Source organism: Nuphar pumila, chromosome 7 (assembly GCF_984573655.1).
Source record: "Nuphar pumila chromosome 7, dmNupPumi1.hap1.1, whole genome shotgun sequence".
Taxonomy (NCBI): Eukaryota; Viridiplantae; Streptophyta; class Magnoliopsida; order Nymphaeales; family Nymphaeaceae; genus Nuphar; species Nuphar pumila.
The window spans coordinates 117,112,058-117,125,091 of NC_143255.1; the positions used below are offsets into that span (position 1 = coordinate 117,112,058).

The following is a 13,034-nucleotide window of genomic DNA, read 5'->3' on the forward strand; positions in this document are numbered from 1 at the left end:
AATATTAACACATTGGAAGATGTCACCTTTAGAATTCCTTTGGGCAGTGGCATGTGTTGCAGTTTTGGATTTTTTTTGTCATCAATTTGTAACCCTAATTGGGGTATGCCTACATATATTTTAATATCATGGGAGGACGCCCCCATCTCTCATCCTTTTGTTGTTGGGGCTGCACATCACTTCTCTTCTTTCTCCAAGGAAACCGACAAGGTTTTACATGCAACATATATTATTAAAAAAGAATGACATAACTCACCACATGCATGATCACAATAAAAGCCAAAGAAGTAATAAATTGTTATATATGGAATGTTGCACAACTTGGTAAGTGTAAAATATAGTGCACCTTTATATAAAGACTGACCTTTTTGGTAAATTTTGACAATTAAATCCCGCACACCAGGATCTTCAAATATGACATTAACAGTTTGGTGCACAGCTTCCTGCCATTGAAGATGGATAGGAAAAAAGGAAAAAAGTCACACATAAACAAAACAAAAAATCCAAGAAAGCAAGTTATCTGGCAACTTTCATCAGAATAAGCAAATTGGTTAGAGAATATGGCCCATCAACAGCAAAGCTGCAATTCCCCCATATTAGGCTTTGGGTGCTCCAACACCGAAAAAAAGCAACCCGACATGCATACTGAACATGAAAAACAATTTCCACCCAATGTTTTATTTGATGAAGTCCCACAGGTCTTAAAACGTGTGACAAACCATGATGCATCCACACCTGTATTAGACGCCACAAGCTTTTGTGAGAAAATGCAGATTAATTTCATAGCATTATCAATTGTTATTGAATCTTCATGATGTTGACCTGGTTGGAAACAATGGTTGAGGACAAGTTAAACTTGCATTATTGCTTCTTTACCGGTGTGCAGTTACATATTGAACACTCTGTCTGATGATGAAATGAAGAGATGGGAAGAGAAGAAATAGGATTTGCACATTTTAAATAGGTTTTTCATATTTTTTTGTACTCTTTTATTTTTAGGGAACTTTTGTAATTTGGCTAGCCTTCAGCAAGCCATTTGGCTTTGCTATCCATTAGGAGTTGGTAATGGTTAGTTATTGTGTTATACAGATACGGCGTTAAAGCCGCTCCTTTGGTTGCTTGATATCATTTCTTAGACATCGGAGTAAAACCCAAAGGCACTAGAGTTTCCCACATTTCTACACATTCCATAACATTTACCACAAATATATGCTAGTAATTTCTTCGAGAAAGGGATGAAGTGGACACTGCAATCAAATCTTCTGATGGAATGTATAATCTGTTCTTACTAAGGCCCTGTTCGGATGACACAAGGGTTAACCTTTGGTTAACCAAGTAATAGAGTTTCAGCTAGATGTCGTTTGGGTAACACATAACCTTGTTTGACTGTCAACCCAAACCCTAGCATTAAGCTGGCTGAAAAGCTGCTGGGCCACCTAGGTTGGATTGCTCCCTCCTGATCAATTTCGGAAAAGCTAGGCTGCTGTTCTTTCCAGCTTGACTTTTTTGGCCATTTTCTTGCAGATTCTTTGATAGTAAATGCTCAAATAGATGTCATCCAACTGCGGCAGAATCACACTTCAAACTTTGTGGCCGGGACAGGGCAATGCATATTGGATACTATGCTGATTAAAACCTCTTCAATAGCAATAACTATTTAATCAATTCAAATTCCATCGGTTTTAAAGTTTCAATTGACAAAGTGCGATGGACCACACCAGAAAAGAAAAGCAGGAAAATAGGCATAAAACATGAATGGTCACATGATGATTCCCTTCCATTGCAAAGAAACACAAGTAAAAAATTTCCACTAATTTATTGCCTAACCTTTGCAACCTCAAGGAAACTCTTACATGTGTCTTCAAAATTGATCTGCAAAATGACAAGTGCACACATCAGAAAGATAACACCTGCCTCCATCATCACCATCATTGATACCTTCATATTAGATAATGCCTAGATAGTGGCTTCAATATCTACCTAATAAGACTCGAGAATTACAAGTAGGTAATCCCAATGAAACATATACAATTCAACTATATCACACAAATTGTTTATATCGTATACCTGAAAGTAGGCATAAAAAGTGAAAGGATGAAGGATGTTCTATGGTACTAAAACATGCTACAATGAGCATTGTTGAGTAAGTGGAGAAAACAAGATATGATGTTAGAGGGAAACAAATGAAAAGCAAGAGTTTAACAAGTAAAAACACAAATTAACAATTTTGTCACACCAATAATAAAAAAAATATTGAATAATGGTAGGAATCAGTATGCCCTCCACTTCCAAGGTTCATGACAAAAGGTTATAGTGTGCAGCCATGTTTTATATCAGTGCTATAAAGTAGCTATTTGTATTAGAAGAATATAATGCTTCTTTTTAGGCAAGAAATAACTAGCATCAGTTTTCTGTTCAAGTTTTGCTAGGATGCCAAGTAGTTTTTAAGAAGGCAGTGCCAAGTATTCATGCTGCAACTTAGAACCTCACTGTTCAGTTTTCTTCTAGGAGATCAGCAAAGAACTCTCAAGTACAAATGTAGATCTAAATCCAGATATAGGGGTGTAAGATCACATTCATATAGAGCTGGACATATGTATTCAATAGTTGGGAGATTCTAGAACTCTAAATGCAATCCAATCTATACTGTCAAGCCAGGTCTGTTTTACTGTTATTTACAGTGTATTTTATCATCCCTTTCACCCAGATTTGACATGTCTGGATATGAAATTTTGAGTGAAAATATATAAAAAGGATTATTTTGATAGAAGGAAATTTTTAAGAAAGCTTAAATATTTGAAATGTAAGGTTACAACGTATGTAGTCAAAAGCACCGACTAGTCTGCCTAGTCGGTCAGACGTAAGTAAAACGCCTAGGCTTTGCAATTCCTAGATGGGTACCTTAAAAGGCACCAATTTTGCCGCCTAAGCACTGACTAAGGCGCCTAGTCGGCAAGTAAGCTGCCTCCGCCTAGGCACAAGGACAGTTTAGCCATTTATTATTCTTATATATATTGTTATTTTTTGTGTATATATATAATTATATATACGTGTGTTTGCGTGATTTGTTCTGTGAAATCATGAAAACATGCTTAGTTATTATATGTGTGTGTGTGTGTGTGTGTGTGTGTGTGTGTGTGTGTGTGTGTGTGTGTGTGTGTGTGTGTGTGTGTGTGTGATACTTTGCTTTTGGGATTTTTTCTGTGAAACATTGAAAGCAAGCACAGTTAATTTTAATTGATTATGTTTTTTATATATGTGTGTGTTTGTTTTTGATGAATTTTTCTACAAAATCCTGAAAGCATGTTTAGTATTATCAATTATGTAATATGTTATTTATATATGTATGTGTTATTGTGCTTCTGTGAAAGGTTGAAAGCATATTTTGTTGATTATACTGAATATGTTATGAATAATTGAAATATACATATATATATATATATATTTGTGCGTGTGTACAATTATATATATGTATATTCTGGTTATGTGTATTAATACATTTTGTGAAAGCATGTGTAATTTTGTACTTGTGTAATGAATACATCTTATTAGTAAAAGAATTAAACATATTTTTATGTATATTTTGTGTACTTTTTTATATTTTAATTGGGGTACCGACTAGTCCTGCCTAGTCCTCGACTAGTCTTTTTAGGGGTCTACCAACTAGGCACCGCCTAGCACTTTTGACTACATAGGTTACAACCTTGCTTTCATCTGCCTAAAGTTGGATAATCCTTCTTCTCCTTTTTCATCCTTCTATTCAGAAACATAAGATTGTACCATCACAATATAAAAAATAAAATTTGAAATATTGTCATATCATAAACAACAAAATTATAATCTTAAAAATCAAATATTTCAGCCTAATAACATTCAAACTTGCCCTTATTATGCTTTGGTGAAAGCTAAATACTAGATGTTGGTGCTTTATAAAAATTTTATACAATTTGGTATATCATTCTCAGTATTTTTGGTTTATATCTTCGTATCAGAAACATCAAAGGTGGAAGCTAAATACTAGATTTTGGTGCTTTATTTATAAAATTTGGTATATCATTCTCAGTATTTTTGGTTTATACTGTATATCTTTGTAAATATGTAATTAAACAGCTGTTAATGAATTATATTGTTGCAATCCTAATTGTTCCTATCATGGATTATTTATGTATCTATTATGTTTTATCGATTCTATAATTAAGATTGCGTGTACCTTTTTGTTTTGCATAAGCATGTTATTTTCATTGTCAAAAACTGCATTATAAATTCATATATTTGTTATTCTTTTTTCCATTTGAGTTTAAAAAATGTCTCATATCCTAGAATATGATAAAACAGAATATATAAATTTGCATCTCAAACCCCTCCAAATACATGTGATATGATTCTATTACATTGGTTCAAGATAGTATATTCTCATAGAAGTAATTATATAGTACAACCTGTTCAGCATAATTTCGAGGAAGAGCTTCCATGATAGTGCTACTAAGCTCCATTGCAAGATCATAGCAACGCAGGTTGTTGTTCACCTGATATGATAAAAAGTTAGCAAGCACCAAAATATTCTAATGTTTCAAAGGAATTTGACAAGATGCCAACCATAGCACAAGGAGGCTCTAAACCAACTTCAGCATCAGATTCCTCAAGTCTTTGTCTTTCTGCTGCTTGAAAATCAATCATTACCTACAAAAGACACAATATTTGCTAAATAAATTTATAAGAATTTCTCCAACCAGGTCCAAAGTAATTCACATAACCTAGATAATAAACGAAAGACTATGCTTGCAAATGAAAAACTCATGGTAGTCAAATACATAAATAATAGGACTTCTTTCCCATTACTCGTAAAACAACTATATTTCTGGAAATTAGTTTTGCAGATTATTAGACCATGATCATATGAAATCTGCTAAAGAATTTAACCATGAAAGCTTGGGAATAATTGTAAGTGAAGTTAGGACCAAAACTGTGATGCAGGTAAATCTAACACAATTTGCAATGCACAGAAACTTCAGGCAGCAACAAAAGAAGATTTCTAATGTGTTGGTGCAACAAGACAGAAGATATGATTAGAATATGTAGAAAAGATCTGTATAGATATGTTAAGGAGAGAAACAAACTCAATTCTCCTTGACCTTGAGACTTGAGAGTTTTCTAGACACAACTAGGGTGGTTAGATTGCATAAGCCATATCAAAAGAAGCAAGGAGGTAGCAGAATAAGTGTTGTGGAAAGTACCAACAATGCGGAAACAATGCAATGACCTAGTAGGAAATATAGCTAAAATAAGAGCAAAGCATTTCATTGGTACCACCAATGAGAATCGATAAGAGAAACTGACAGAACCAGATAAAAGAAGAATCAAGCTCCTCATTGGTACCACACCATGAGAATCCATAAGGAAAGACTTTGGAACCAGATATGGACACTTCTAATTCCCAAAAAAAAATTTACTTCTCAAAAAAAAAAATACGGACACTTTTATATTCTATTCTTGAGGAAGAAAATTTAAGAATTGGAGCATCATAATTTTTGTAGTCAAATATCATCATCAACTTCATTCTGGCCATGACACTCTTATCATGCAAATGAAGCATACAAGCACCCCTTTTATTTTTTTTTTAAATTCCATTTCATAGATCAGGAAATTGACTGGACTATATAATACTAAAGTTCCTTTTCACTTAGTTTCGATCATCAGTTTACTAATATTAAATGATCTCAACAACGCAAAAGGTTTGGGAAAATTTTAGGCTTGTCTCTCTTATTCATGCATATATCAAATAATACAAGGGACTTTATGCATATATAGATATTTTATAGTTAGAAAGGAATAAGGACAAGAATGTCCTTGGGTCGTTACAATGGTCAAAAAGTGGAGAAAGTACCAAAGTTACCAAAGTCCCATGACAATAGTAGCATTTACAAAAATCAAAAAAGACAACAAAAAGGAAGCATGTATCTTGGATCACATAGAATTCAAATTTATATGTAAAATGGATTCTGGACCTGGACTTCAATAGATCCATTTTATTTACCGAATTTCTCTATGGGTGTCCTGTCCTTTTATTAGCAAATGGTAATTTATTTCACACGTTCATAGCTCTCCTACAGATCATCTACTATGTAATGTGGACTCTTCTAACAGGGCACCGCACCAGCATCACACCCGCACCCATGTGGGTGCGACACTTGGACAGGGATTCCTTTGTGTCAAGTAAAGTCAACCACACTGAGGTCCATTTCTGTCTAAAAGTAGATTCAATTAACCTTAACCAAGTCCAGTTTTATCTATATTATATATATAAATACATAAATGCACACATACACATAGTGTTAACTTAAAACTGTTAAAAATATATATATATACCCTCCCCACACCCCCACACCCAAGTTTTTTTAAAGTGCTGCATCGCCGCATCTGCACCCGCACCTGTGTGACATAGATCATCTAATGTCTCTGACTAAAGGATGTTGCTTATCTTTCTGACCCTCAAATTATATATTCTAGAATATGAGGTTGGGGAGGATCTTTTTTGTGGTAATAGATAAGAAAAGGCTAGTCACTTCAACCAAGGCAATGCTGTGAAGGAAAAGTTCCAGAAAACATCAATCTGGATCAATCAGCTAGTAGAGAGTAGGATTAAGATACAAATTTAATATGCTATTCTTGTTAATAAAGGAAGAAATACCATTTATAGAATGACTTTTGCTAGAGAGCTAGAGCTTCCTTTTTACTAGTCAATCTAGTAGGTCCACCTCTTTTAAGGTTATGGATTTGTATTTTCGATGCTCAACCTTGTTTTTTCTATTCACAAAATCCACATAATTTGAACTGCTGGAAACACAGTTCAAGAATTTGGAAGGCAAAGTTAAAGTCTTGGAGATATTAAAAGGAAAGAATCTGTATTTAATTGGGAGAAAATAATAAATTTTGGTAGGATGTTTGGACCAGACAGACATACTTAGCAGCAAGATGTCAAAGAATTCCAATATAGCAGGGAAAATAAACTTTGGAGATTGAAGATGATACTTTTTTGGAGAAGATCCCTCATTTGCCTCTTTCTCAGACATTCAAAAACTATTTCTGGAAGGAATGACATCCCCTGAAAGGTTAGTTGGGAACTAGATTGACGTCACATCCCAGAACAAACCTATAGTCATGTCTTGGGCTGTGACTATCAAGTTCATTTCTGTCTTTGGGTTTTTATAAATTAGACAAACTCAACAAAGTTTTATAAGGGAATAAAAATGTGAACACTTCAGAGCATTTCATAGAACTTTATCCAATAACTCAACTTTCATGAAAATTCTTAATATAAGCCAAAATAGAATTTTGGGACAATTACAATATCTTCTAAAGATCGAACTAATAGACTAATGAATCAACTTTAGGTTAAGATGCATGACTTGTCAGCATTCTAGTCAAAGTATGTGGTGAGCATCTCTCAAAAATCCTTGCTACTTCTATCAAAATTTTCACTCTGAAATAATAATAAGCTAATGGGTGTTAGGTGCCTAACTAATACATCAAAAAGCCTTAGGGTGATTAAGGTGCATAAAGTTAAGTCCTTAAACCATCAGCATCCTAACCATGGGCTATAATGCTCTCAGTAAGCAACTCATTACAACTTAATAATTAGAACTGTAAGGTTTTACAAAAATACTTAGTTGGAAAAACATGTACAAAATGACAACAAAATAAATCTTTTTGCAATTAAACCATGAACATCTTTTCCAAATATACAGTTATAATGTCATTAAACTTTTTGAAACACTTTTTTTAATTTGATTCACATTCCGACCATAGATCTGCATAGCCAAAAAACTCAAAACTTATTGGGGCCAATAATGATAGCTGGTGGTGCATTCCACCACCCATCGAATATCTGAAAAGGGTCAAAGATCTGGTATCGTTCTCAGAAACTCCAATGGGTCAATAACGGATAAGGGATTCCACTTTCCTATTGACTATATTGAAGGCACACTTGATTCCCAAGACTAAGCTGACTGGGCATATAAATCCCAACAACAAGCCAAAAGGGTTGATTACTCATAATAAGGTTGTCAGAGGTCAATATACTATTCGACTATGTCACACGGACTCTTCTCACAGGGCACCGCACCCGCATCCAGGCGGGTGCGACACTTGCACACAACTTCCTTTGAGTTAGGTGAAGTCAACCACACTGAGATCCATTTCTATCCAAAAGTAGATTCAATTAACCCTAATCAAGTCCATTTTTATCTATATTATATATAAATACAAAAATGCATGCAAATACACAGTGTTAACTTAAAACTGATAAAAATTATATTTATATATATATCCTCCCCGCACCCCCGCACCCAAGTGTTTTTAAAGTGCCGCATCCGCACCCGTACCTACACCCGCATCCGTACCCGCACCTATGTGACATAGCTATTCGACAATGATTCACTTGCATTTATATGAATGGGTTCTTTAAAAAAACATAAACACTACAATTTAGTAGAAATAACATTTTTTCATAATCAAGATTTTAGACAATTTAAAATAAGCTTTATTTTGATTTTCAATACTAAATTCAACTAATAAACTCAAAGAGGGTAACACCAAAACAAAAATAATATTTGCATCAGTGTTATTAAAAACGCGCCTCAAGGAGCAAAAAGCGTGCCTCGCCTTGAGGCGCACTTAAAAAGTGTAAAACCCTCAAGGTGTACGCCTCATGCGCCTTGAAGCATACGCCTTGAGGCGAGGCGCCCCTCACCGTGAAGCGCGCATTAGAAAATCGGATGGGCCCCGACCCAAGTCCGACCCGAACCCGTATGATCGAAGGTTTGAGAGAACCTGTGTCTTTAAAAAAGACACAGGCGCCTCTCTCGAACCTTTTCTCCACTCTGTCCCCTCTCTCGAACCTTCTCTCTCCACTCTGTCCCCTCTTGTCCCCCACCACTGCCGGCCACCACCCGCCACCGGTCATCGCCTCTTCCACCTTCTTCTTTCCTCTGCTGAGAAGGCATCGGCAACCCGCCGGCCACCACCGTCTTCTTTTCTCTGTTGCGAGGGGGCCAGCGACTCACCGCCACCGTCGTCCGTTCCGGCGACCTCTATTTCTCTGTGTTTTCCGGTGACGTCGAAGTCTCCGTCGCCAGGTAAACCCTCTTCTTTACTTCTTCTCAATGAGGGGTCGACCGATAGGGGGCAGAGCCCCTTGTCGTCGCCTCTCGTCGGCAGAGGGTTACCCCCTCCTCTGCATTTCTCTCTTGGTCGACCGACAGGGGGCGGAGCCCCTGTCGTCGCCTCTCGTCGGCAGGGCCCCTACCTTTCTTTTGGGATCAACCGACAGGGGGGCGGTGCCCCCTATCGTCGCCTCTCGTGGGCAGGGGGTTCCCCCCTCTGCTTTTCCCTCTTGGTAGACCGACAGGAGGGTGGAGCCCCCTGTCGTCGCCAGAGGGCTACCCCCTGTCTTTGTATTGGGGTCGACCAACAGGGGGGCGGTGCCCCCTTGTCGTCGCTTCTCGTGGGCAGGGGGTCCCCCCCCCTCTGCTTTTCTCTCTTGGTCGACCGACAGGGGGGCGTAGCCCCTGCTTTTCTCTCTTGGCTGACCGACAGGGGGCGGAGCCCCTGCTTTTCTCTCTTGGTCGACCGACAGGGGGGTGGAGCCCCTTGTCGTCGCCAGGGGGCTACCCCCTATCTTTCTATTGGGGTCGACCAACAGGGGGGCGGTGCCCCCCTGTCGTCGCTTCTCGTGGGCAGGAGGTCCCCTCCTCTGCTTGTCTCTCTTGGTCCAGGGGGCGGAGCCCCCTGTCGTCGCCAGGGGGCTACCCCCTGTCTTTCTATTGGGGTCGCTTCTTGTGGGCAGAAGATATTTCATTTTATCATATTCCTGTAATGTTGTAGAATTATATGTATCTATTGGCGAAATGTAGATAGAAAGTTCATTTAATACATCAAGAAAGTTTTGGTTGATTTAGTTATCTTTTCTATGCAGTAACTAGGGCCCTTTTAACTTATGATAAGCCTTACCGATATTAGGTGCTGTTATGGATTAATATTTCTCAATTACAATATTTTAATTCTATTTGACGCTTATTGCAACGTCTAAGTTCTTTTATAGTGGTTATGTGAATGGCATTTCATGGTCATCTCTTCCTATGAGTTATCCTTCTCCATGATTCTGTTGTCAGTTTTCTTTTGTTAATCTTTCTTTGTGCTTTCTGAGGTTTTGTGATTTTTACAACAGAATAACATCCTCAACAGTATGTCTATATGCAACCTTGGGTTCAGGAAACACCCACTTTTTGCAGGCCAATTAAAGATCTTTCCTTACCCATCCTGTTCACATTTCATCATATCAACATTCTATCTAATAGCAGTATGTTTACATTTTTACATCTCCTATTGTGGATTAAGGGAGTTTGTTTTATCATGCAATCGATGCATTGAAGTTCTTAAATGTGTAGCAGCATGAACATGTTGGGCTTTGAAGTCCCCTTTCCATGGTACTTAATGTGAATATGCAGTTTATTTGTTAAGTTTATTTCTTTAAAATCTGACTAAACATGACAAGTTTTGAATGTGGGTTACATTTTTTGCATTTGTTTTCATGTAATGTGGTCAGCAGAATGCATGATGTTAATATATATTTTGTTATATGTATTTTTGCAGTTGAACAATGGGAAAAGATGTGAGATGGGATCATGGAGTTAAAGTTCCAAATTCTACTAAAGATCCCAAACTCGTAGGACATGTAATTTGCAATTACTGTCATAAAGAGAGTACAGGAGGCATCTACATTAAAACATCACTTAGCTGGCACAAAACATGGTGTAAGCATATTCGAAGCAGTTCCACCTGACGTGAAAAGATTTTTTCAGAATCATCTAAAGGATCAGAGGCTAAAGAAAGAAGAGTTAGAACAAAACAAGTTGGATATCGGGAGAAGTGTTTATTTTGGATCGTCAACCGGCGATAATGTGAATAAAGAAACTAATGGATCATGTAGTAATGCAAAAACAAGTACAGGTGGTCCTATGGACCTTTTTTGTAAACAAAGAAGCCCGACAAACCACAATAAACACTGCTTTCAAAAGGGATGAAAGAAAAAAATGTATGGTGTGCCATTGGTAGATTTTTTATGCAAATGCCTTATCATTTAATTTTTGCAACAATCCATATTTTGGTACAATGGTAGAAGCTATTGCAAATTATGGGCAAGGGTTCAAACTGTCTTCTTATCATGAGATCAGAACGTGAATTTTGAAGAACGGGGTAGATTGAACTCATGAAATTTTGAAAGAGTTCAAAAAAGAATGGCCAAAAATTGGTTGCAGTATTATAGCAGATGGTTGGACAGATGGAAAAAAAAGAAATTTAATTAATTTTCTTGTGAACAGCTCATCTGGGACAGTATTTTTGAAGTCCGTTGACATCAGTGACATGGAAAAAACTGGTGCAAATTTGTGTAAGTTGTTTGAAGAAATTGTTAAAGAAGTTGTGAAAATAATATGGTGCAATTTATTACAGATAATGCACCAAATTATGTGGCAGCTGGAAATATGTTAACAACAGGAAAAACATGTTTTTGGACACCATGTGCAGCGCACTGCTTGGATCGTATGTTAGAAGATATTGGAAAGATATCAATTTTTAAAGCTACAGTGGAAAAGGCAAAAAAAATTACAAGATACATTTATAGTCATGTATGGGTATTAAATTTAATGACAAAATTCACAAAGAAAAAAGAACTTCTGCGTCCATCCGTCACTCGTTTTGCCACAACATATCTTGCACTTCATAGTATTGGATGTTATAAGAAAGAGTTAAAGTCGATGTTCTTATCTTTAAACTTTAGAACATCTAATTACTATAAGAAATCTGATGCTAAGAACATTTCTTATATTGTTCTTAATGATCATAAGTTTTGGGCTGTCATATCATATGCAATTAAAGCTACACTACCTCTCATGAAAGTGTTGTGACTCGTTGATGCAAACGAACCTGCTATGGGATTTTCGTATGAGGCAATGGATAGAGCGAAGGAGGAAATTGCTTTAAACCTTGACAATGTCGAAAGAAAATATAAGCCTATTTGGGATATCATTGATAGACGATGGGACTTGCAACTTCATAAGCCTTTGCATGCAAAGGCATATTATTTAAATCCACATTTTCATTATGTTGACAGCTTCAACCCTGATGGAGAAGTTATGAGTGGCTTTTATGATTGTGTTGAAAAATTAGTTTCTGATGCAAATATTCGGTTGAAAATTATAATACAAATCGATGCATTTAAAAAGGCAAAGGGCTTGTTTGGCAGAGAGGCAGCTCTTACAACAAGAAAATTAAAAAGTCCTGGTAAGTTTGCAATTATGTTGTTATTTGTGAATATTTTTTATGTTTTTGTTAATTATGACATTCTTAATGTTTTTATCAACTTTTTATTATTTTATTTGAATGCAGCTTATTGGTGGAGTTCATTTGGGCACGAAAATCCTGAGTTGATGAATTTTGCAATTCGAATTTTAAGTTTGACATGCAGTGCATCGGGCTGTGAGAGGAATTGAAGTACTTTCTCATTGGTTTGTGACTTTGTATTTTATTTTTGAAATACATTTTTATTAGTTTAATTATCTTAGATTTGATTATCAATGATTTGAAATTATAGGTGCATACAAAACGAATGAATAGACTTGAACAAGAGAATATGAATACATTGGTTTTTGTAATGTACAATATGAAATTAAGAGAGAGAAATATGAAGAAGAGGGCTACCAAAGACCCTATATGTCTAGATCATATAGACTCAGACGATGAGTGGACTGTGGAGAAGGAAGATCCAGTGTTGCCAAGTGATCCCAATTGGTTGGAGGATTCATGGTTGGATCCAAACTTCGACATAAATGTCATTGAGCATGTGTCTATTGACAAAGTCGTTTCACAAAGTGGTTCTAGGCAAGACATGTCTTCAAGAGATCGAGGTAAAGTTATATTTCTTTTACCTAGCTATGAATATAAATGTATTTTTTTAATTACATAACATAAATATTTAA

At 36.4% G+C, this 13,034-nt stretch overlaps 1 protein-coding gene across 3 annotated transcripts in view; it reads right to left on the reverse strand.

The window, feature by feature from the left end:
• LOC149833107 (exocyst complex component SEC6-like) overlaps window positions 1-13,034 on the reverse strand; it is a 161,457-nt gene that overhangs the window by 20,367 nt on the left and 128,056 nt on the right. For all 3 annotated transcript variants that reach the window (XM_090014914.1, XM_090014913.1, XM_090014915.1), the window contains 4 exons: window positions 4,597-4,680; window positions 4,440-4,526; window positions 1,828-1,872; window positions 365-443 (listed from right to left, as the gene is read on the reverse strand). In XM_090014914.1, the coding sequence (XP_089871040.1) occupies window positions 365-443; window positions 1,828-1,872; window positions 4,440-4,526; window positions 4,597-4,680 (295 nt within the window). The remainder of the gene's footprint in view (window positions 1-364; window positions 444-1,827; window positions 1,873-4,439; window positions 4,527-4,596; window positions 4,681-13,034) is intronic.